Source organism: Trichomonas vaginalis, chromosome VI (assembly GCF_026262505.1).
Source record: "Trichomonas vaginalis G3 chromosome VI, whole genome shotgun sequence".
Classification (NCBI taxonomy): Eukaryota; Parabasalia; order Trichomonadida; family Trichomonadidae; genus Trichomonas; species Trichomonas vaginalis.
Genome location: NC_067208.1, coordinates 4,015,481 through 4,038,554, shown reverse-complemented (window position 1 = coordinate 4,038,554; position 23,074 = coordinate 4,015,481). Strand labels below are relative to the sequence as shown.

Here is a 23,074-nt window from a genome sequence, read left to right as displayed (position 1 = left end):
TGGCTATTGTTCCCACTGCGGGCAAAAATCTGGATGCAACTCCTGCTAATGCGCCAAATAAACCCATTTTCTTATAGGATAAAAATGACGAATCCAAACAAGGACCCCTATGTTTCTAAAGCGACAAAGAAAGCACTCATGATAAAAATCTTTAGTTCAACACCAAATGCTTGGTTTATGGATATCTTGGAAAACATTCCGAGAGTTAGAACAGATGGACCTCCATACTGGCTAATATTTGTCGGTCAAAACACAAGATACTGTGAAGCCATACCATTACAGTCCAAAGCTATTTTAGATATCTTAGCAGCTTTGACAATATTCGTTGACAAATACCATCCAACAAAACTGACATCTGACTGTGAAAGTTCTTTCAAATCAGATGATGTAAAAAACTATCTGCGTTCAAAAAATGTAAACCAATATTTCATTGTCGACCAAAACCATTCTGCTCTTGTGTCATTGACGGTTGTATAAAAATGTTAAGAGACTTAAACCAACCACAAGGTGGTGAAGCAAATGAAATGTCATATGACGACAAATATAGACACTTCTCCATGGCAAAGATGAGACAAGTTTTAAATATTTACAATAACCGTAAACAAAAAGTTTGGGAAACCACTCCCCGAAGAAATGAAAAACAACCCTGACTTAGAGAAAGACTATATATTTAATAATTTAGTCAAAAGAGACAAACAAGAAGAATGCCGGCTTCAAACTTAAGAAAGGCGACAAAGTAAAAATAGAAATACCTAAACGCGACCCATATGAAAATACTATTGACTATGACAACAATGGGAACCCGACAGGTACTCACATTCGTGTTCGTAAAATAGAAGAAAGTATACAAGAGAATATTATGAAGTTTTAGGCAAACATGGCAAAATGTACAGACTGCAAGCAGAAGATAAAACTACTATTGTCAGACCTCGTTTCAAACTTGTCAAAGTTCAAGGTGGTATACTTTCAAAGACAGTTCCTAACAAATATAAGACAACTCCTGACGAATATGCTAAAGAAGTTGAAAATGACGACTAAGCAATTCTATACCATGCGTAAACTGTCATTAAGGTGGCATGTATTTTTACTTTGTCCCGTTGTTTTGTATATCCTGAAACGAAATGTGTATGGTTTCCTTCTCCCTGAGTGTCATCCCAGTAACAATTTATAGCAAACTTAACGTCGTCTTTAACATCATATCCTTGACCTTTTGTCATTCCTGACCAATCCCAATATCTATGCTTATGCCAACCTGCTTGAGATGTACTTAAATCTATGTAGTGACTATGTGCAGGTAAATTTTCACCTGAAATCGTTTTACTTCCACCTGTTTCCTTTGAAGAGTTTGCACAATACAAAAACCTGTCGACTATTTGTTCCATGCCCCAACACCAAACATTACTTGAGACCTCTTGCTTCCATAGATGTATAAATAGAACCTACTGGGTTCATTAAATCAAACATATGAGACATTATAGGATTGTCTCTTTTGAACTTAAAATATAGTGCAACTATTTCAGGTTTCTTCTGGTTTGTGTCAGAATATTTTTTATAATATAATCTTATGTTTTCAGGGTAGGTAAAGTTTGACTATAATATTTATTTCTGTCATCTTCATAATAGTATATATTCTCGTTTTTTCTATTGCATTATATCTTTTATATCTATAAAAAATCTAAATATAATGTTAGCTTTTGTTCATCTACATGTGGTTCTGACGTCATCTCCATAGTCATAATAATATGGTGCTGGAGCTGGGTCAGGCAATGTCATATCTGTCATTTCATAAACTCTTAAATATTTCTTTTGTTCGTCTCCATATAAGTTTAAGTAGCAGTTGTTGTCTAATGGAACTTTAACTTGTGTACCATTATTCTTTATATAGCCTACATACATTTCATTGTTATTTTTCGAATGAGTTTATACCGTATACCATTTTTTAAGGAGTGTACAAACTCCCATCTAAAATATTTGTTTTCTTCATTGACAGAAAAGTCACCAACAATAGTTTCAATATTTTTCGTTGTTCCTATCAAACTTTGGTATATTTCATTGACATATGTTTTATCTGCTTTCTTTTCAAGGCTAACGTTTAAGTCTGTTATTTCAGAAGATGTATGTGTATGTCCAACGTCACTTTTCCTGTTTAAGGTTTCTTGTAAGTTTGTAATTTTGCAATGGTATGTGTATGTCCAACGTCACTTTTACTGTTTAAGGTTTCTTGTAAGTTTGTAATATTTGCAATGGTATGTGTATGTCCAACGGCACTTTTACTGTTTAAGGTTTCTTGTAAGTCTGTTATTTCAGATATAGAATGTGTATGAGTCTTTTTAGAATATTCGTTTCAGCTCTTGTCACTTCACTTGACATTTTATTGTCAACATATGTTTGTCTGCTAGTTCAGGATGAGTATGTTCTTTTGTTGCATAAGCATTGTTAGCTCTTTCTTCTTCTTTGCTATTGCATCGTCTACATATTCTTTGTCAGCTTTGTTGTCAACATCTGTTTTCAAAAGAAGTTCATTTATAGGTTTCTCGTTTAAAGTTCCTTTTGTTGGATTTATACAGACAGTATGGTTCTTATTGTCTTGAAACAGAAACTCATCTGTCATTGGTTTAATGTCAGTTTTAAGTTTCCTTCTTTCAATGACTCAGATATCTTAGAATAGTTTGAAAATTTGTTGTGTTCTTATTTAGAGCTTGCATAATGAGTTGTCGGTTGTGTTGTATTTCTCTCATGGAAGCAATATCTTTCGACATTTTTATTCTAGATAAAATATGCTTCCAATAGAAAAAGAAAATTCAAGAGTTGCTACAACTAAACCATTAGATGAACTTTTTACTAATGTCGGTCAAAAGTTTGAGACAGAGACTGTAAAGCATGAAGGCTATCGTTTTGACTACCCATTAAGATGGCTAAGAGACCCATCTGTCACAAAAGCTATTGGCTTTCGTAGAATGAAGTTTGTGTCTGTAGAAGATAAAAGTTTCCATTTATTGTAAGGTTTCATATAGATTATATATCTGAAGGGAAACGAAAAATGTGGAAGAAATTGAGCTAATACAAGTTGACCTTTCATCTTCTCTACAGACTGCGTTAAAAAATATAGAAGATAAAATAAATTCATGTTATGCAAAATATGCTGATGAATATGCAAATACCGAGAGCACACTTTATGTGAGAATTGTATATGACAAACAAAATTCACAAGTGTCATTTCAAATCTACGAAAACAATCCAAATAAAGACGAACAAATATATACAGAATTCACTGCAATGTCATGGTATTATTTGCAAAGAATGTTAAATCAGAAAGTCGAACTTCCTTTAGCAAATATTTACAGTCGATATGCAAGAGATGAACCATATTTATTTAAAGATGTTTTCGACCCAGCTGCTATTATTGTTCATGCTTCATTTTTCTGGCGCCCAAAACTCTTTCTTATGCTTGGCAAATGATTTTTACGAAAAACCTACAAAGTTATACGAACCACCAAGTGGAAGTATTTCAGACTTTCAAGTATGGTTTACTACAGATGGAAGAAAAAGAATAATTCCATTATACCATGCGTTTTACTTAGAACTTAGTTTCATATACAACTACTATCGAACGGTAAAAATATAATTTTTTAATACGGTTGAGGTGTTGGATTTGGTTGCCAACTAGACTGTGGTGCAGGTTCAGGCTGTTGTATAACAGGAGCTTGTTCTTCTGGTTCAGGGTCTTTAGGTATAATACCAACAAACTGACCTACTCTTTTACCAATATTTTTGACTCCGTTCCAAATTCCTCTTCCTACGGTTTTTATTCCATTCCATATACCTCTTCCAACATTTCGAAAGAAGTTTCCTATCTTACTGAAGAAACCCATTTTACTATATGTAAAAATCTAATGTCCGCCTAGTCTCTTACGTTTCCTGTTGAGTTCCATAGCATTCTTTAACTGGAGCTCATACATTCTGTTTCTCCTCTGGTAGAAAACATATTCTGGGTCAACTCCTGTGTTCGCGTCATCTGCATAAAGTTGTTTATATCCCACCTCAGGGTTTGTATAAACTCTTTCCATCTCATATTTGCATACCATGGTGGCAAACCTAACGCAGCGTCATTTGACATGGCAGTTTGCATTTGTACATCTGTTGGCACTTGACCATAGTTTGCCATTGCAGTTTGTATTCTAACTTCATTTGGAATATTCTCTGGTTTGGTTGTCCAGGTTGCTGTGCATTCGCTAAGTTCTGTGCGTCCATTTAATATTAGATAAAAATATCTCTTACGAGTACATATACTGAACATTTGCAGGCATTGGTTCATCTTCATATTCTCTGTACTTTTCTGCCACGTCAAATAAATAAATGACACAATGGAAAAAACCTAAAACAAGTAGTCCGATTTCAAACCACATTTACTTACTAATAAAATTTCTTTGTTATGACACTTTCTCCGGTTTATAGGACCTCTCTCATATTCTATCTTGTCATATCTAAACTCATAGTCATGTATGTCCTCTAACCATCTCATAACGGTTTCCAAACCACTTTTATCGGATGTAAAGTAAAAGCATGGATGGTTATGTATAACGTCTAAAGTTTCTAAAGAGTCTCTCAAAGTCCAGTCTACTTGGTATTGAAAATCCCATGTGTTAAAGAACGGCGGGTCCACTATAAAGAAAACATTTTCCTTGTCTTTATATTTTTCATACAACTCTGTCCAATGACATCTCACAAACTCTATACCCTCAATATATTTTTCTATGTCCTCTTTGAAAACATTTGTATAGTTAAGATATAAAACTTTTGACATAAGTGTTTCAATGTCATGAACTCTTATAGAACCACTATATAATAGTCTAGCAGATATACTATCCCAGTCTATATATTCTGCTTTTTTCAAAACCTCTCTCACAATATTTTTCTTATCTAATGGTATACGTTCCATCTTACCTATAGGTATCTTTTCTTTTAACTCTTTCAATATATTGTTTGTGTCTGGAATATGTTTGAGACGGTTCATATAGTTGTCGAAGTCATTGCATATAATCTTTGAGTCTGGGAATATTGTATGGCACAAATGGGATATATAGAAACTTCCACCGAACAAATCTACAAATGTTAGACCATTCGGTAGTTTCTTAAGTTCTCTCAATATAATATCTTTACATTTACTCTTATTTCCAAAGAACGGTAACGGTGGTTTTGTAAAATTCATTTATATATAATAATAAAAATGTTTTTACCCGAAAAGTGACAGAAAAGTGACAAAACATGAAAACATATATAATTTGTGAAAAGCGACACATTATATAATGTTTTCGACCCAGAAGAAGGCTTCTTCCCAGAAGCAATGGAGGAAGAAGAAGAGTCCTCCGAATTCACACCAGAAGACTAACAATTTTCCGAATAAAAACTTCATTTATACTAAACATCTTCGGGGCTAGAGGGCACGAAGTGCCTGGAAGCCCCACTACCTTTTTTTTTTTTTTTTTTTTTTTTTTTGATAAGGGTTTCGTTTTGCGAAAAAACGTACAATACGCAATTTCGCGAAAAAAACATTTAGCTAGCAATTTCGACCTTTGACTCCACTCAAGACGTCACTTTTTTAATTTTGCGGTATCATATTTTTGGAAAATCTTTATGAATATTATATAAAAAATCTCTTTAATATCTATATTTCATATTTTTATCGATTTTTAAAGTTTTTGCGAAAAGTATTCAATTATTTTTGCTATTTGGTCGGGTAAATGTTAGATTTGCGACATTTTCTGATATGATATTCAGATTCTACGTTGATAATAATGCTTATAGAACCCTCTTGCTATTGTGTCAAAATTGCGAAACCGATAGCAAAAATATCTCGCAATATCAAATTTGAGATATTGAGTGAATTATGCATTATAGAGATTAAAAATCTGATTTGTGAAAACATCTCATCAGTTTCTAGCTAATTCAAAAATCTTTACTATCTTATTCGATTAAAATGAAAAGGGAATAGTTTCATTATGCTTTAAATGACAGCCTTATAATATAATCATAGTTTTCGCTCAATATGCAGCATTTTTTTTTTCGAAATCTATGGTCAATATCCTAAATACTGATTGCTTTGCATTCATATCTCTTACATTTTCTATACCCACATCACTATTCATTGCTATTCCTATCTTTTTCATTTTTGTTTGTTTCTCATAATTTCTCAAAAAACATGATAACTTGATATTTGTAAATATCATACTTTATAACGTAAATAAGAACTTGACCTATTAAGAAAAGCAGTAATGAAAAGAAAATCTGAAATTCATAAAAATTACAAGTTTCTGATGACAATTAGCTTAATTAAACCAGGTACAAGATTATATAATTGTATTTTCTATCCAATTATCCATATAATATCTTATCCAGAAAAAAAAACTTGATCAATACCAAATGATTTTTTAACTAGTAAATAAAGTATTTTCTTTACACACACATTGTATATCATAGTTTTTTTTTTGGTTTCGCAAAACATCCAAAAACAAATATGCTATAAAAGTGACAATTTTAGCAAAACGAAACCCTTAAATTTGATTTTCATTTTTTGAAATTTGAAAAAAATTTGGAAAAATTAAACTTTTTACAGTTCCGAAATCAAGAGTACATTCAACAACAAACAGATTTTCATTGGAATTTTTGCAGGTTTCTATGTTATCGTAATCCAATTCGATTTCTACGGAATGTTAATTGAAAACAAAGGCAATCTTTAGTTTGTCAATTAGTAATATAAAAGATATTTGTATTAATGAAAGTAAATTATTAACAATTTTTTTAGGAAAACAAAATTAACAATCTATAATTAACAAATAAGTTATTTTCTAACATACACCATAGCTAGAGGTTCTTCGAAGTAGACAGATCGAGCTGTAGCTGGTCTGGATCTGTTATCGTTATACATAGTCCACTTCTTTCCATCTTCTTCTAGGATGAATCCTTTATATCTCTGGGTGAAAGTTCGGCCAACGTGAGCGATCGAGCCGATCAATTTGTACTTATCTGCTTTATTGCCAGTAAATGGCTCTAAGTTTAGAGTCGGGCCGTAGATAACTTCATCCGGAAGAATATTAAAGTCATGGGAAGATCCTTTAACGAATCTGTGAATGTAAATAACTAAAATATTTGGAGTTGACAAACTCTTGTTTTGTTCGCGAACGAGGACCTTCTTCTTGCATTGTGGGCATTCCCATCTGTTTGTTTTAGCACGTTTCCTTAGAGAGAAGTATTGGGCAATGCAATCTTCGATTTTAGTTTTTCTGAATAACTTCGTTGTAATTTCGACCATCATTGATGTTAATTCGACCTCGAATTGGTTAAAGTATTTGCACTTAGGGCAGAGCTCAGTTCTTTGCTCTTTGAATTTGAATAAATCGACTCCGCAATTAATTTCTCTGAAAACAATTGAAAGAAGACCGGGTAACTCGAAGTGCCTGATTGTATTAATTTCGTCGGTTCTCATGTAAATTGCGGTATTGAAAGCGTTAGAAATAGGAGAAGATTCTGTTGGAAACTGAGCTGTTGGGTTTTGGCAAATTTCTCTGAAATACCTAACAAAAGCAATCTGAGGAGTATCGTTTGTTTCATTTGGCGTTGCTGGAATTGTAATTTGATTGACAGCTTCTTTGAAAGCAGGAATTCTGCATAAGCATTGGAGGAAAGCACTGAAAATGCTACCTTCAGCAATAGTGGACATTCTCAATGTGGCAGGGATGGATCCGACAGAGCCAATTGAAGATGTTTTTCCATGTTGAGTTGGGTTCATTTTCAGGGAACCTGGTAGAGAAATTTGGATCTTAGGGCCAAAGAGCTCGATAATCTTCTGAGCTGTCGTATCATCAGGAATAACTACATTCGTAGAATCTGAAAGAAATGTAGCTGTCGAAGGGTCAAACTTATGCTTAGCGCCGATCGTCTTCTTGATGTCTTCGAGTGCCCAAGATGGATGGACGGTAGAGACGAAAGAATCTTTGTCGAAAATAAATGAAAGTTTGATTGGGTAAATAATTACTGTTCCAATTTGAGTCTTTGGATCAGCAAGCATTGGACGTAAAATTTGAGGGCCACCATGAAAGAAATTGAATACTGTTTCGGCAATATTTTTATCTAAGACTTCAAAATCGATATGTTCTTCTAAATTTTCTTTATTTTGAAGCTTCGATTGCAATTCACTGTTTTTGATTTCGCCTGGAAGGGGTGACGATTCATCATCCAACCAGCGAACAAAAGACTGATACCAATCAGCAGCAAAAAGGGAGACGTTCCTTGCAAGATTGCTTCTAGGCGTCTCACCTTTAAGCTGCGGAAGAAGGGGAAGCATTTGATCACGAAATCCTGATTGCATAGTAAAGAATAAAAAGAGTTTTTCAATACTTTATTGAAACTTAGTGTTTTTTGAGAATTTTACGGTTCTTCTTTGAAAAAAATTGAATCATTTAATAACAAATTATTACTGTACTATAGAAAAATATGATTTTTATTTCGAATTCACATTTATTGAAAAATTTGTACGTTACAACCATTTAATTTCTCTCACGAAATTGGTTTTTCACATTAATTTTAATATTTCATGTTGATCCGTATGAAAGAGAATCATGTGCTATACCATTTTTTAAATAAAATTCCCTCTAAATCTCGTTAGAAATTGAATTGTGATTTTTATTACATGCAATTCGACTCAAGGATACTCACAATTGAATTCCTATTGATCATTTTATTATTTTTCCTAATTATTATTGGAAAAGAATAATCCATAAGCCTCCAAAAAATTCAACTCTCTTCATCCGATCTTAAAAATCTCATCTTTCATATTTTTATCAATTTTTAATCTATTGAATCAAAACCAAAAGAGTTTTGGAAACTTAGACATGTTTCGAGATGATTTTTATGTCGTCGTGATAATAAATGACCTATATGCAATGTAACTTCTCCAGTTTTCTATATTAAGTATGAGAAGTTCAAGCTTTTTATCCGAAAAAATGCTTTATTTTTTCTTATCTTTTCATGCATTCTGATTGTACTATTCACAAAACAAATTTTGCATCAATTAGCAATTCTCGTGTTTTAAAGATGAACTCTTTGATCGAGCTTGTTTATTCAACCATGTTCAAAGTATTGAATTATTCTAAAATGATCTCATATACAATGCTTTGCCGATATCAAGAAACATTTATCATACATAATGAATGAAATTCCCATCAATTGATCTTCTGCATTCAAGCCAAGCGGATTTTCAAAATATGACATATTAACAAATCAATGGCCCTATAATTAGATTGAGGTTCCTAATTGAAACCCAAAGAATATTATCCACACCAGTAGAAAAGTGACAAATTTTAAGAACCATTCTGGAATTATGCGTACAATCAATCCTCACAGTATTTAATGCTGATAGGTCTGACGAATATTTCTTTCAATCTTCAATCGTACCCATTATTGTAAAGTCTTATCAAAATTGAAAAAATATAAAATTTTCAATATCGTGATATGAGCTACTATCTTGGCGTTGATATCGGAACCACAAGTACAAAAGCAGTACTTTTTGCCGAAAATGGCTCGATTGTTGCTATGAATCACCAGAATTATCCGCTTTATAGCCCTCGTCCTGAAGTTGCAGAGCAAGATCCCGATGAAATTTATAATGCCTGCAAGAAGGCCATTGCAAATGTCATGAGAACAAGCAAAATCAATCCAGACAATCTCCATTTAGTATCATTCAGTACTGCAATGCATGCAATTATCGCTGTTGATAGAATTGGCCAACCACTCACAAAATCTATCACATGGGCTGATTGCAGAGCCACTGCATGGGCTGAAAAGATCCTTTCCGACTTCAATGGACACGAAATCTACAGGAGAACAGGAACTCCTATTCATCCAATGTCTCCATTTGCCAAAATTACATGGCTTAGACATGATCATCCTGAAATTTTCGACAACACATTCAAGTTTATCGGCATTAAGGAGTATATCTTCTTCAGATTTTTCGGAGAATATGTTGTCGACCACTCTATTGCTTCTGCCATGGGCCTTTTCAATCTTGAGAAGCGCGATTGGGATGAAGAAGCTCTTTCTGTTGCTGGAATTACTCCAGAAAACCTTTCAAAATTAGTTCCAACAACACACGTTCTCAGAAATCTCAAAGCACCAATTGCACGTGAACTTGGACTTAAAGAAGATACAGCTTTCGTTATTGGCGCTAACGATGGCGTTTTGTCAAACCTTGGTGTCAACGCAATCAAGCCAGGCGTTGTTGCAATTACAATTGGAACATCTGGAGCAATCAGAACAGTTGTTGACCATCCTGTTACCGATCCTAAAGGACGTATTTTCTGTTACGTTTTAACAGAAGATAAATGGGTCGTTGGAGGACCTGTTAACAACGGTGGTATGACACTCAGATGGGTCAGAGATGAGCTTGCAGCAAGTGAAGTCGAAACAGCTAAGAGATTAGGCATCGATTCATACCAAGTTTTGACAATGATTGCAGAAAGAGTCGAACCAGGCTCTGGAGGTTTGTTGTTCCATCCATACTTGGCCGGTGAACGTGCTCCTCTTTGGGATGCCAACGCAAGAGGCTCTTTCTTCGGTTTAGGTTTGCATACAAAACAAGAACACATGATTCGTGCTGTTCTTGAAGGCGTTATCTTCAATCTTTACTCAGTATTCATCGCACTTACAGAAGTCATCGGAACTCCTGAAAGAATCCAAGCTACAGGAGGTTTCGCTAAATCTCAACTTTGGTGTCAAATGATGTCTGACATTTTCAACCAACCTGTTACAGTTCCTGATAGTATCGAAAGTTCTTGCCTTGGAGCTATTGTTCTCGGAATGTACGCTTTAGGAGAAATTAAAGATTTCTCCATTGTTGAGAAATGGGTAGGAACAACACATTCTCTCCTTCCAAAGGAAGAAAATGTTAAGATCTATAAGGAATTAACACCAATTTACATCAAAGTTTCCGAATCATTGAAGGAATCATACAAGATGATTGCTAATTTCCAGAAGGAACACGTCCATGACTTGAAATAGACCTTTTAATAGCCATGTTAAATATAGAATTTTATTATTAATTTTGAATAAAAAATTATATTCTCTAAATTTCAACTCGAGCACTTAAAACATTTTAAAAATGAAGGAGTTTAGTTAATTTTAGACTCCGGAGCAGTTCTCTTGAGGTTGTTTTTTTGTTTGAAAATCTGTAATCTTGTCACTTTTGAAAATCGTTATTCAACTCACTTTCGAAATAAATAATGATTTTAATATTACAAATCATTTCTAATTGTAATTATCAAACTGAAATTCAAAAATGAGTTCTCGTGGCGCAGTGATGCGCACTGATCCAACATACAATGTAAATACTGTATCTAAAGTGTATGCAGATGCATGTGAAAAGCTTGGAAAAGAATGGTATGAAGTTGAGACTTTCAAATTGCCTCATGGATCTCCTGATCTATATGAAATATTAGATAGGATAGGATCTGGTAAATATAGTGATGTTTTCACAGCATACAAAGGAAAAGAAATAGTAGCAATTAAAATATTAAAACCTACTCGAGATGTAAAATTTCTCCGTGAAGCAAAAATCTTAATTGATCTTAGAGGTGGCCCTAACATTGTAAATCTTTACGATGTCGTTTATACACCCTTAACAAATCAATACAGTTTTGTTTTCGAATACATCCCAGAGCTTAAATGGCAAGATTTATTTGCTAGTATGACAGATTATGAAGCAAGAGTCTACCTTTACCAATTACTTAGGACATTAGATTATGCTCACTCACATGGAATTATGCATCGCGATGTGAAACCTTTAAATATATTATTTGACAAAAAGACTTACAAATTGCGTCTCATAGATTGGGGACTTGCAGACTTTTACCATCCAGGACAGAACTACCAGATTCATGTAGCAACACGTTACTATAAACCTCCAGAATTATTATTAGACTACCAAAAATACGATTATTCCGTAGACATGTGGTGCTTTGGTGTTACAATGGCAAGCCTTGTCTTTAAGATTTATCCATTTTTCAGAGGCTCCGATGATTTTGACATGATCAGCAAAATTTCCAGTGTTTTAGGCACTGATGGTCTATCTGAATACCTTGATAAGTATGGAATACCACTTCCACCAAACATCCATGTATACAAATCTAAAAGGAAACCATGGTGGTCATTTGTAAACGGTGAAAATGCATCTTTAGCAAATGAAGACGCCATTGATCTTTTAGACAAATGCATAGTATACGACCACACAGAGAGAATTACAGCAAAGGAAGCAATGGCACATCGATATTTCGATCCAGTTCGAGATCTTGAATTTCCATAATTTATCCGAGGCCTGTTTGTTTTAATAATTTCTATTTCTGTTATAAAAAAGTTAATCTAATTAAAAAATATGTAATTCTTTTTCTAATTACTCATATTTTTCTAACTATTACCACCATTTTAAGTCTAAGGACATCATATATCGTTGCTTTTAAAATATTATCAAATAAGCGCAATGAGGTAATCTGATAATTTGAATTTACAAATTTCTTTATTGATTCGAATAAAGGACAAATCATATGTTTAAGATATTGGCTATTGATTAGTCCAGATATAACAAAAAAGAAGAATTATAAATAAATATCTTTATAATCTTTTTAACTTTATACAAAAAATAAAAATAACATTATTTTCCATCAATCTTCTTCTGAATATCAGCATTCTTTTGTTTCAAAAGCTCTATCTGTTCATTAATTTTATCAAAGCGTTCTTTTGAATGTTCTGACTTCTCACTATTTATTTTTTGCAGCTTGGAGAAGACAGCATACAAATCGTCTTTCTTTTTGGCTTGCATTTCCTTTCTGTTCTTATATATCTTGCTTATTTCGCTATATTGGTTGGTGGAGTCATCTTTCAATAATAATGCATTTAACCTCTCTAAAATATTCATATCTGTTGTATTCAGATCGATTTTATTAATTAAATATCTGTATTTTTCATCTGACATGATAATTGTAAGCAAAATTTTATCGTAAACATCACGACTTGGGCGAGAGAAGTCTGGGTTGTTTATAATAGATATAATTTGTTCATTTTCTAAATGAAGTAAATAATTTTTTTGAGAGAAGCTAATAAAATTCTCTGCAAGGTATCTGTAGTAATTTCTGAACAAATCTTTGCATTTGTCTGCTTTATATTTTTTGAAATTTTGGAGGATTAATTGGAAAATTTGATCTTCAGTAGCATTTTTGGATAAAGCGTTGTATAGTTTTTCTTCAATTGTTGGGCAACCCCATTCAACAACTATTAATAATAGTTCTAACAATATATTGAGATTTAATTTTGGATTTAAATTGTGAATTAAAGCAAGCAACTCGTTAACATATGTTTTGACTTCTATTTTTGAAGATAAATCTAGTGTATCGCCTTTAAGCGTGGCAAAATTAATTTTAAATAGTTTGGACATTGAAGCCATTCTCTTTGGATCAACAGGGACTGCATTTTTACCATCAAACTTCAGATTAATCCTAACAGGGAGATCTATTTCTCCAATATCTATTTCCAAGGACATTTTAGTAGAAAAGTGACAGATCTTTGGGAAGTCAATTTTAGCTAAGTTGCATTCGTCATCAATTAAAATAAATGGATTTTCGAAAATATCTAGATTTTTACCTTCAGAAATACAATATAATTGATTTTTCATTTTCAATATTTTTTAGTATAAAAAAATTCCTTTGATATCCACACCATTACTCAAATGTAGTGACTAAAATCCATTGACTAGGTTTGCAACTCTTGAATATCTTTCTTAATCTTGAAATCCCTAATACTTCAGTGATATTTTGTCAATTTAAAATCATAGGATGCAGAATTTCAAGAAGGAACTGTTATTTTAGCTTAGAAGAAATGCTCAAGTAAAAACTTAAAAAGTGACAACAATATAAACGAACTCAATAAATAACATATGATTTCCACAGCAAAAGTAATTTTCCCATTTAGAGTATTTGCATTCTGTTCTCTATATATAGTAATGAACGTTGTTTTGTTCGTAATAGATAAAAACGAAAGTCAACAGGCAAATCCAATCAAAAATTATTACGCAAATCGTATTAATAACTCAGTTGCAAATCCATATATGCCAGATTCATTTAAAAATAGCATTCGTGGTATTTTCTCGTCAGGAAAACAAATCAAACATGTACAGAAACAAATAAAAATATGGTTAATCGTCTCAGATGTTCTATTAGCTCTTGTATTCATATTTATTATCCTAGGCTTTTCTACTACGTCTGCTCCTTTAAGCTTTATTGAAGGATGCCTTCATTTCATTGGCACCGTCTTAATTTCAAACACCATGCTTCAACCTGCTAGCTCAGATTATATTATCTGTGGCGTTTTCTTTGGTGTAATGGCTCCATTTTTATTAGAAATATGGGAAATATTCTGTTTATTATGCCTCAAGACCGATTTTTACTAAACTGTTATTTTATATTTCATCTAAATAACATATGTATTTACCACTTTTAAGGTTTATCTCTAGTTTTTTTTATTTTATGATTATCTGAATGAAGTTAAAAAAACCAGCAAATCATTAATAACAAATAGATGAAACAGGATTGAATTGTGATCGCGTGATCTAGAGATCTTGAGAATTCATCTATTGATATACGACCAATTGAATACGTTTCAAACGGGAATTCAATTGGTCGTATATTTTAAAGTTATTTCTCAAAGCATTTCTTTGATGTGAAACACAGTTGATCCAAAGAATGCTACATAATCATGAGAAATACTAATTATCTATTACAATCATTTAGTTATGAATCATAAATATATTTATGATGGTGAAGAAAGTCAATTTGAAATAAAAAAACATAAAAACTTTATGTTGATATCAATAAACAAGAATTAATGAGCATCCAGCTGATAGTATTGCTGATTTGTTGGACAATAATAACAATCTAATGATTCAATAAATACTAACTCGAGTTCTTCTTCTTCTCCAAGAGGAAGTTCTGATTTAATATCTAATTTGGAGCGATCACTAGGAGAGACGCTTCCAAAGGCATTATCATCACTATAATCCTCTTCTTCGTCTTCTTTCTGAGGAGGAGGAGTTTCTTCCTTCGGAGGAATCTTTGGCGGAGACTGTGGCTTCTTACTATGATTTGCCAGGCTTGGAATAACTTTCTTCTGTGATGTTCGTTGAGATCCAATTCCATTTATGGATAAACTCTGGTCTGATGACGAAGTTGATGGAGGAGTCCTTCGTGTTGACGTTCTAGTACTTCCTATCTTTGGAGATCTCGTAGGACGAGATTCTGATGTCGGAGTAATGCGCTGAGGGATTTTGGATTTAACTGGCTGGTTGGCCTCTTTCGCTGATGGATCTGGAACTAAAACATTCATAGAAGCAATGCCTGAAGGTAGAGAATATAATTTTGGTAAATCTAAACCATTTCCGTCAGGTGTAAGTGGATTATTTGTAGCGTATATATCGCGAATAAAACATACTGGCGAAATTTCGAGGCTATCTAGCGTTTGAAAATTGCCTGAAGGCCAAAAATCTGCGGCTATCTGTTGTAAGTCAAAGCATATATTTAACCATTTATCCTTAACAAGAGGGAGATTGATTAATGCGCACATTTGTGAAGAAGAAGGACGTTTACATGATAATGTTGAAAAAGCAAAATTAAAATGGTTGCCTGCATCATCTCCGAGTTGAATTGTGATTGTGCAATTTTCAGACTGAATGACTCGCAGTTGAATTACTAAATATCTTGCAGTTACACCAAAAGTTTTTGCATCTGTTGGCATTCGAAAGTTGTTTTTTCTATCTCCTTCGACTTTATACACCCTGCACTTAAAGTCTTTGATGTATTCGTATTTGTAATTTCGATTATCTTTGTTGCTGATCTTATATGTATCCATTGAAAAATTTTAGTTATCGGAGTTATTTTTCTTATTTCGTGCCGCAATTTTCATTGCATATTCTTATTGTATTTCATTCTTATTTACGATTTTCTGTTTCAAATATTTTTTGTAAAATTTTTTCATTCTGATGACAAGTATCAAAATCATGATATCTGGCCCTTAATTCTCTCTGCCTCTTCTGTAACATATTCAGAACATTGCTTATTAAAGCCATATTTCGCTACCATTTTTTTATTTAGACAATAATCAATATTTTTATTTTGATTCAAACACATTTCACTAAATTCCTCATCAGAGAATTTATTATCTAGCTTAATTATTCTATAGTTCAGTCTTTAAATACTGAATAATCCCAATTTACACTGTTGTATATTTTTTATCCTATTTGACATTCTTAATTAAGTATTTCAGTCTTTGTAAAATATATCTGAGCTTGTACACTATCTATATACCAAGAATATTTCTTCCAGAATTTTTTTATTCGAAAATGCTCAGATTTTTATACGAATATTGCATTCCAAGAACATTTCATCAATAAATTTCTATACCCTATATCATTTAATGTTCTAACTCAAGATCAAATCATATTTTTCTTTAATTTCGGTAATTTTTATTTTATAAGGAATTTTAGAATCTAGAGATTGTTTGCCAACTGAATTAATTCCTTCCGTAATACATATAATTTCATTTCAATATTGTCATAGTTTTCTGAAAAAGGCATTTCATATTTTTTTTTGTTTGCTATCAGAAAGCAGAAAGCTGAAATATGTATCAAGAGATCTATTATTTTTGATGGCAAAAAACAATTGCTGTTAAAACTGAAACGAATATGAAATTTCATCCTTCAAGGCAGTCCGAAATTCTTTCATAATGTGGCATATTTCTAATGAAAGACAATTATGAATGTTTCCTTACCGAGAACATGATTTCGAATTTGAGTCGGTTGTTATATATAATTTTGAATTTTTCTAAATGTTTTGAAGCCAGATATAATTGTTATTTTTGACATTTTTCTTACATTTTTATATCTCTTGAATCAATATGATTAAATATTTGAACACACTTTAGCAACATAAATTAATGCTCGATGGTTGAAATTAATTTTCAGAATTAATATCAAAAATAAATTTATCTCTGATTTTTTGAATTTGTATCAGAAATATTCTATAAAGCCGAAATTTAATTAAGAAAATATTCTCAATCGGAAAAATTATATATACTTTCAACTTCTCTTATGCATTACAGGAGGATATGCTCAAATATCATGAGTAATTTTTTTACAAAAATCTTTATTTCCGCATAGATTTGACAATATTGAAAGCCTAATACTTTGAAATCAAGAACTACCAAAGTACTAAGCTAATAAGAATCAATCTGAATTATTTGGGAATTCTAATGATTCAACAATCTTGATATATCATATATTGACTGGTCTAACTCTAAAGTTTGATTAAACCTTCGAACAGATGTATCTGATTTATTCATTGATTTCTCAGGTTTTGTTTCATCTTTTTTATTTTGCTTATTCTTAGCTTTTCTTCTTAATCCTGAACGGTTTAATTGAGCAAATCGAATTTTCACCTGATCACCAGATCTATTTGTGTTTAGTATTTGTGCAATTTTCGACCATTTATTATTTAAGCGCATGTGAGATTGGATTATTACATCATCCTCTTCTTTTGTAAAGGGGCTAGTATTTTTACTTAAAAAACTCCTATATCTCTCTTCAATAGCTTTTTTGGTGTGATTGTAACCGAGCTTTGCACATAATATCGAGAGGTTATCGATTTTGTAATTTAATCGTCGTCGTTATCGATTTTGTAATTTAATCGTTATCGTCTTTTTCTAAACGTGCATTTTTACATTAAAAGCAATGCAACTCCAAAATTAATTGGTATTTAGACTTTAATTAGGTGCAGACAAACGAAATGCAGTCCAAATATTTTGGTGATATATGAATTACATAAATTTAGGGAAATTGAAATTATATCTTTTTAAATTTTTAGGAAAACAGATTTATAGAATTGTTTAAGTCATCAAAATAATGCAGACTTAGGTCAAATTTTCCAAATTTAATCATTTGCAAGACTTTCAAGCGACTTCAAAATGTCGAAATATAAGTCCAAAAATAAAATTACGATTACAGTCTATCCTCAATTATTATCACGCTAATTATTGAGTGACCCATGCGTTCGTATGTATGTAATACCTTTTAAAAAGGAGATGAGAGAGATAAACTACATTTACAATTTAAATCTGATGTATTTACTTGTTACATTTACAAATGTAAATGTTTCTCGTAATATTTACATTTTGTAAGTATAACGAATAAAAATGACGCACTTTTTTTACAAAGTCAAATTATGCGAGACAACTTTACTTGTTACATTTACAAATGTAAATGTTTCTCGTAATGTTTACATTTTGTAAGTATAACGAATAAAAATGACGCACTTTTTTTACAAAGTCAAATTATTGTTCGATTTTTGCAGCTTGTAAACGATTAATTGTATAAAGCAATTGATATTAGCACGACATAACTGAATAATTCTAATATTGAAATCAAAAGCCCTTAAAATATCATGATATTTTAATTTCATAACAAATCTAGGAGACTATTTGATGAAAACATATCCGATGTGGGTTTTGTTGTATTATATAACTTGTTATTGACTTCTTAGCTTTCCAAATTTTTTTCGATAATGAGAAAACGAATGAAAAATCAACATTTGGTCCATTTAAAATTTGATTTGTTTACATTTTTTTTACTTTTTGAATTTCAATTTATATTTTCCTCAAGAAATACTTTAGATTTTAAGAAACTAAATCATATAATCTACTAAGAAAATATATTAAATCCTATAATACTCAAAGTTTTGTGATAAATCCGATCTTTTTTATTTTACTTTTATTATGTTTTTGCAAACTTAAGGTCCTCACTAGGTAAAACATAATACTCTTTGAAGTTAAGTATTTTCACAAAGAGAGGACCAACAATATCAAAAGATTGAATAAAGATTTGTATTATTTTATTTATTTTTAAGAACATGTTTGGAAAACACTTACTTCGTTCTACAAATGTGTATCTCTTTATATCAAAGATTCTTCTCAAATTATTGAGAGACTTCTCTCAAAAAAAGGAAAATTTGATAACTAAAAAAAATTATGGCATAACCTCTCGTTTTGCATAGATATATATTTACATGGTCACAGAGCTTATTTTCATTGTCAAAACTTAAAAATTTTTAGTGGACTATACCCTTAATAGGATAAAAAAAAAGAATTTACACTCTCTCACTTTGAAAACGTAGAAAATGCCAATCTATTGGTATACATTTTAGTTTTGTTAAGTTTACAAAACGATTACTCTAGATTTTAAAGATTTATCAAGAATTTAGAGAATATCCTTCTCAAAACAACTTCAATAGCGAAGGATTAGTATTGAATCGGATTTGTAACATAATTATAGTACATTACAATACAATTTCTCCGATTTTTAAATATTTTTGAAATATTTACAAAATATGCTCTTTCTATCATCGATACTTTAATACAGAGCAAATTTAGTAAATGTCATCACGTTATTTTTTCATAAATCGTTTTCGAACTTTTGAAATATTTATTTTAAACCAGTTTTCTACATTTAATATGTGAATTATATCAAAAGTAGATGGGCGATACTTGTAAATCTATTTAAACTATTAGTTTGCTATTATTGAAGAACTTTATAATTTTTTTTTCTTATGTATGGAATTAAAGATAATTTTGCCGATTCCAACTGGTTTTTCTATATGAGTTAAATATGCCAAGTGAAATTGGACTTGCCAATATTGTAAATTGAAGTATGGACTATATATCGATTTTCATTGATTGATGAATAACTCGGAGTAATGTAATTGTTGATAATGAAAAATAGTTTTCAATTGCTGGTAAGGGCCAATGTATGTTCAATAGCTCCGAAAGCAAAAAATGCACGTTTAGAAAAAGACGATAACGATTAAATTACAAAATCGATAACGACGACGATTAAATTACAAAATCAATAATGACCCCATAATATCTCTAACGCTTCATGTTTATTATTCTTATACATCTGAAAATATTTAGTAATGATTTCATCGTCATCTACTGTAAATCGAACTAACTTCTTCCTTTCCATTTGAATTAATTTTTTTCTTTATTTTTTTCAATATCTATTCAATGCTTTGAAAGGATAGAATCAAAAAATCACAAAACATACATACTATCAATACTTTTAATTTTACACAGATTTTCCTTGAACTATAAGTAAAATCACTCGTAAGTATTTTGCAATTGTTTCAATACATGATCTTAATTCTAAAAGATTTTTTATCTGTTAAACCCATGTCAGATATTTCTCAATCTTTTCAACATATTATTGAATATTTGAGAAATACCCAAAATAAAATCCACTAAACATTGAAAATTTATGTATGCATATTTGATCCAACCACATTTGAATTGCCGAAATTTTTTCGACGGATAAATTTTTTGGTAAAAGCTATGCCCTAAATTTCTAAAGCTGTTCTACCATTGTTTCAGAATGATTATTTTTTTGTTCAAACCAAAAAGTGAGGTAACTTTTACATTTTTCCGACACAACTTGTGGCCGTTAAGGGTGCACACGAGAGGATCATGTAAACTTCAGAATTTAGAACCTTATTTTTAGGCATTATCTTGGCTACCTATTTAGGCTCGAAAAGCAAAAAAATATCAAAAAATACAACTTGACTCCATTATGACCCTTTCATGGAGGTAGTTTTTATCCGCTAGTATTTTCCCTTTGAATCTCTTTCCAATTCGAAATCAAATTCAAAACTCAGTAGAAGAAAGGAAGAATCGACTTACTACGGTTGTAATACGAATAAATACATATATTTAATTATTTTTATTTACATAATAATTGTTTGAAGCTCATATTCCATCAAATTTTTAAATAAAAACATTAAAATGTTGAAAATGTTCATATATTTTAATAGGGTTTTGGCACTTTATTGAGGAATTACTACATACATAGTCGAACTGAACTTGGTATTTTGAAATTTAAATTATTTATCAAAATTAAAATTTAACTTGAAATTTATAATTATTTAGTCATATTTTGCATAATTCTAAGTAGATTTTGTAAAAAATCAAGAAAGAAAAAATTTAACGTGCTTTATTTTTTCTTTTTTATAATAATACATATTATTATATAATTAACATATTCATAATGTTTCACCCTTTCAAAAATATAATCCTCCTCCTCGCAAATAAACGTACATACGGGTGGCCTCTTTTTTCAAAAAATTAAAATTTGAAATTTTGGGCTCAAATATTAGAGATTTTTTCAACCTTCAACGATATATGTTGTCTATATCAGACCTCCTTTCTTTTTGATACTTAACATTGTTCCTAAATCTTAGCCGTTAAGGCTGTTCTGAAAATATTTTTTTTCGACAAAATTCAAAAAAAATTCTTAAAATTCAAAAATCCCTTAATTCCTGAGGATTTTGGAAAAAAGTTTTTACATGAACATGTGTATATTATATGAAGTATATTGATAAGGTAAAAATCAAATTTTATTGCATATTCATCGAGAAAATAAACTAACGAATCCCTCAAAATTGAGAGGGTAATCCTCCTCCTCTCAAATAAACGTACATACGGGTGCACCCTTAAACTGTTTTTATCGTCCCATTTTGCTGATGCAGAATGGGCATAGGTACCTTTAGAGAAATACTTCTCTCCTCTACTTGGGCCTAGGAATACATATTCTATATACACCACTTTGAGTAAAAACAACAAATTTAAGTGAAAATACTTAATTTTTTAATTTTCCGATTATCTCATTATTTTACTTAGTAAGATCAGCAGGTGTGAATGCCTCAGGAAGAAGGTCGGAAATGTGGTAACGCTTGATCTCACCGTTGCCCTTTGTCGAGATAACTTCTAAATTACCCCATTCAGCAATGACCTGACGACACATTCCGCAAGGAAGGATGAAATCATCACCCATCTTGGAAGTGATCAAGATAGAAACGAAGTCTCTATGGCCATTAGAAACAGCACCGAAGATTGCAGATCTTTCTGCGCAGCATCCGTTTGGATAGGAACAGTTCTCAACGTTTACGCCGAGTACAATTGTACCATCCTTGCAGAGCAAAGCAGCAGAAACTGGGTAATGGCTATATGGAACATAGCAATTCTTCTGATTGACAGTTGCCATTTCGAACATGCGCTTAACATCTTCGTCACTAGTGTGGTATGACATCTTGGAAAGTCTTTTATCCACCCTAACAAAAAATTCAAGCGATTTTTCGGTTTTTTATCGTTTCACGAAATGGCTGGCTTTTCATTTTGAACTAAACGCCTCACATATCGTGATCCTTTGCACCTTGAGATGCCCTTCCATGCGCAGGCTAGAAATAAATCAGAAAGGCGCGCAGATTGCTTGCAAAATAAATTCTGATCTCTTTCAATTTTTTTGAATGAAAAATTCATCTTCATCGTTTTAAATAAATGAAAAATCTTAAATAATTCCAGAATCTGAACTCTTTTTGATAAAAATGTTATTCAAGGCCACTTTTTCACTTGTTTCAGATAACATCTCAATCCATGGAATGATGAATCGAGATGTCAACTAGGCACTTTAAATAAACAAAGAGGTATTTTTTATTTTCTTTGAAGTACTCTTTACAAATAATTTGCAATTTCCTGCCTTAATGAATCTTGGTCACCATTTCATTGACCATCTTAAACTCAACGAATTGGAACATCCTCAATCACAACAAGCACTTAATTACATTTAATTCAAAATGTTGTTCTCTATATATATGGTAATTTTCTTTCAATTTAAACAATCTTATGCTACACTTACTGCTGCTTTACTGAATACATTTTTCAGTCAAGATATTTTATTTTGAAAATAATTTTAACCTGCATTTTATTCGACTTGGCTCTCAACCACCTTTGACAAGCTTTCATCTAATAAATGCCTGTAATATACAAGTTGTTGCTAATTTTAATATTTTCAATGAATTTTGCTGGTAATTACACAATTTGGATCTAACTGATTTGATTTCTCAGAAACACCTCATAATTTTAAGCGCCATTCGAAACTTTTTAT

The 23,074-nt window shown here is 31.5% G+C and overlaps 8 protein-coding genes and 2 pseudogenes across 10 annotated transcripts, besides 5 other annotated features; 4 read left to right on the top strand and 6 right to left on the bottom strand.

Moving 5' to 3' along the window:
* Positions 1–5,496: part of a mobile genetic element that runs on past the window's edge.
* Positions 1,768–2,759, bottom strand: TVAGG3_0802150 (annotated as a pseudogene). The gene has a single exon. A coding segment is annotated over exon 1 (992 nt).
* Positions 2,778–3,625, top strand: TVAGG3_0802140 (annotated as a pseudogene). Its single transcript has one exon. A coding segment is annotated over exon 1 (848 nt).
* TVAGG3_0802130 (serine threonine-protein phosphatase family) lies at positions 3,630–3,872 on the bottom strand (the record flags this gene model as incomplete). The annotated part of the gene is made up of 1 exon (XM_001310403.1): positions 3,630–3,872. One exon carries the CDS (start codon positions 3,870–3,872, stop codon positions 3,630–3,632), a length of 243 nt encoding a protein of 80 aa, XP_001310404.1.
* Positions 5,497–6,527: 1,031 nt separating the features above from the next.
* Positions 6,528–8,383, bottom strand: TVAGG3_0802110 (ubiquitinyl hydrolase protein; the record flags this gene model as incomplete). Its single annotated transcript, XM_001310401.1, has 1 exon — positions 6,839–8,365. The coding sequence occupies one exon, from the start codon at positions 8,363–8,365 to the stop codon at positions 6,839–6,841; it is 1,527 nt and encodes a 508-aa protein (XP_001310402.1).
* Positions 8,384–9,470: 1,087 nt separating this feature from the next.
* On the top strand, positions 9,471–11,133 carry TVAGG3_0802100 (gluconate kinase family; the record flags this gene model as incomplete). Its single annotated transcript, XM_001310400.1, has 1 exon — positions 9,508–11,052. The coding sequence occupies one exon, from the start codon at positions 9,508–9,510 to the stop codon at positions 11,050–11,052; it is 1,545 nt and encodes a 514-aa protein (XP_001310401.1).
* Positions 11,134–11,329: 196 nt separating this feature from the next.
* TVAGG3_0802090 (STKc CK2 alpha domain-containing protein) lies at positions 11,330–12,467 on the top strand (the record flags this gene model as incomplete). Its single annotated transcript, XM_001310399.1, has 1 exon — positions 11,330–12,352. The coding sequence occupies one exon, from the start codon at positions 11,330–11,332 to the stop codon at positions 12,350–12,352; it is 1,023 nt and encodes a 340-aa protein (XP_001310400.1).
* Positions 12,468–12,655: 188 nt separating this feature from the next.
* Positions 12,656–13,714, bottom strand: TVAGG3_0802080 (uncharacterized protein; the record flags this gene model as incomplete). Its single annotated transcript, XM_001310398.2, has 1 exon — positions 12,698–13,714. One exon carries the CDS (start codon positions 13,712–13,714, stop codon positions 12,698–12,700), a length of 1,017 nt encoding a protein of 338 aa, XP_001310399.1.
* A 240-nt stretch (positions 13,715–13,954) lies between these two features.
* On the top strand, positions 13,955–14,592 carry TVAGG3_0802070 (transmembrane protein family; the record flags this gene model as incomplete). The annotated part of the gene is made up of 1 exon (XM_001310397.1): positions 13,976–14,488. The coding sequence occupies one exon, from the start codon at positions 13,976–13,978 to the stop codon at positions 14,486–14,488; it is 513 nt and encodes a 170-aa protein (XP_001310398.1).
* A 266-nt stretch (positions 14,593–14,858) lies between these two features.
* Positions 14,859–15,942, bottom strand: TVAGG3_0802060 (Cilia- and flagella-associated protein 20/CFAP20DC family; the record flags this gene model as incomplete). The annotated part of the gene is made up of 1 exon (XM_001310396.1): positions 14,920–15,942. One exon carries the CDS (start codon positions 15,940–15,942, stop codon positions 14,920–14,922), a length of 1,023 nt encoding a protein of 340 aa, XP_001310397.1.
* A 1,782-nt stretch (positions 15,943–17,724) lies between these two features.
* Positions 17,725–17,931: a mobile genetic element.
* A 1,253-nt stretch (positions 17,932–19,184) lies between these two features.
* Positions 19,185–19,206: a mobile genetic element.
* Positions 19,207–19,779: 573 nt separating this feature from the next.
* Positions 19,780–19,997: a mobile genetic element.
* A 585-nt stretch (positions 19,998–20,582) lies between these two features.
* Positions 20,583–21,623: a mobile genetic element.
* A 48-nt stretch (positions 21,624–21,671) lies between these two features.
* Positions 21,672–22,230, bottom strand: TVAGG3_0802010 (cytidine deaminase protein; the record flags this gene model as incomplete). The annotated part of the gene is made up of 1 exon (XM_001310395.2): positions 21,803–22,219. The coding sequence occupies one exon, from the start codon at positions 22,217–22,219 to the stop codon at positions 21,803–21,805; it is 417 nt and encodes a 138-aa protein (XP_001310396.1).
* Positions 22,231–23,074: the final 844 nt, after the last annotated feature.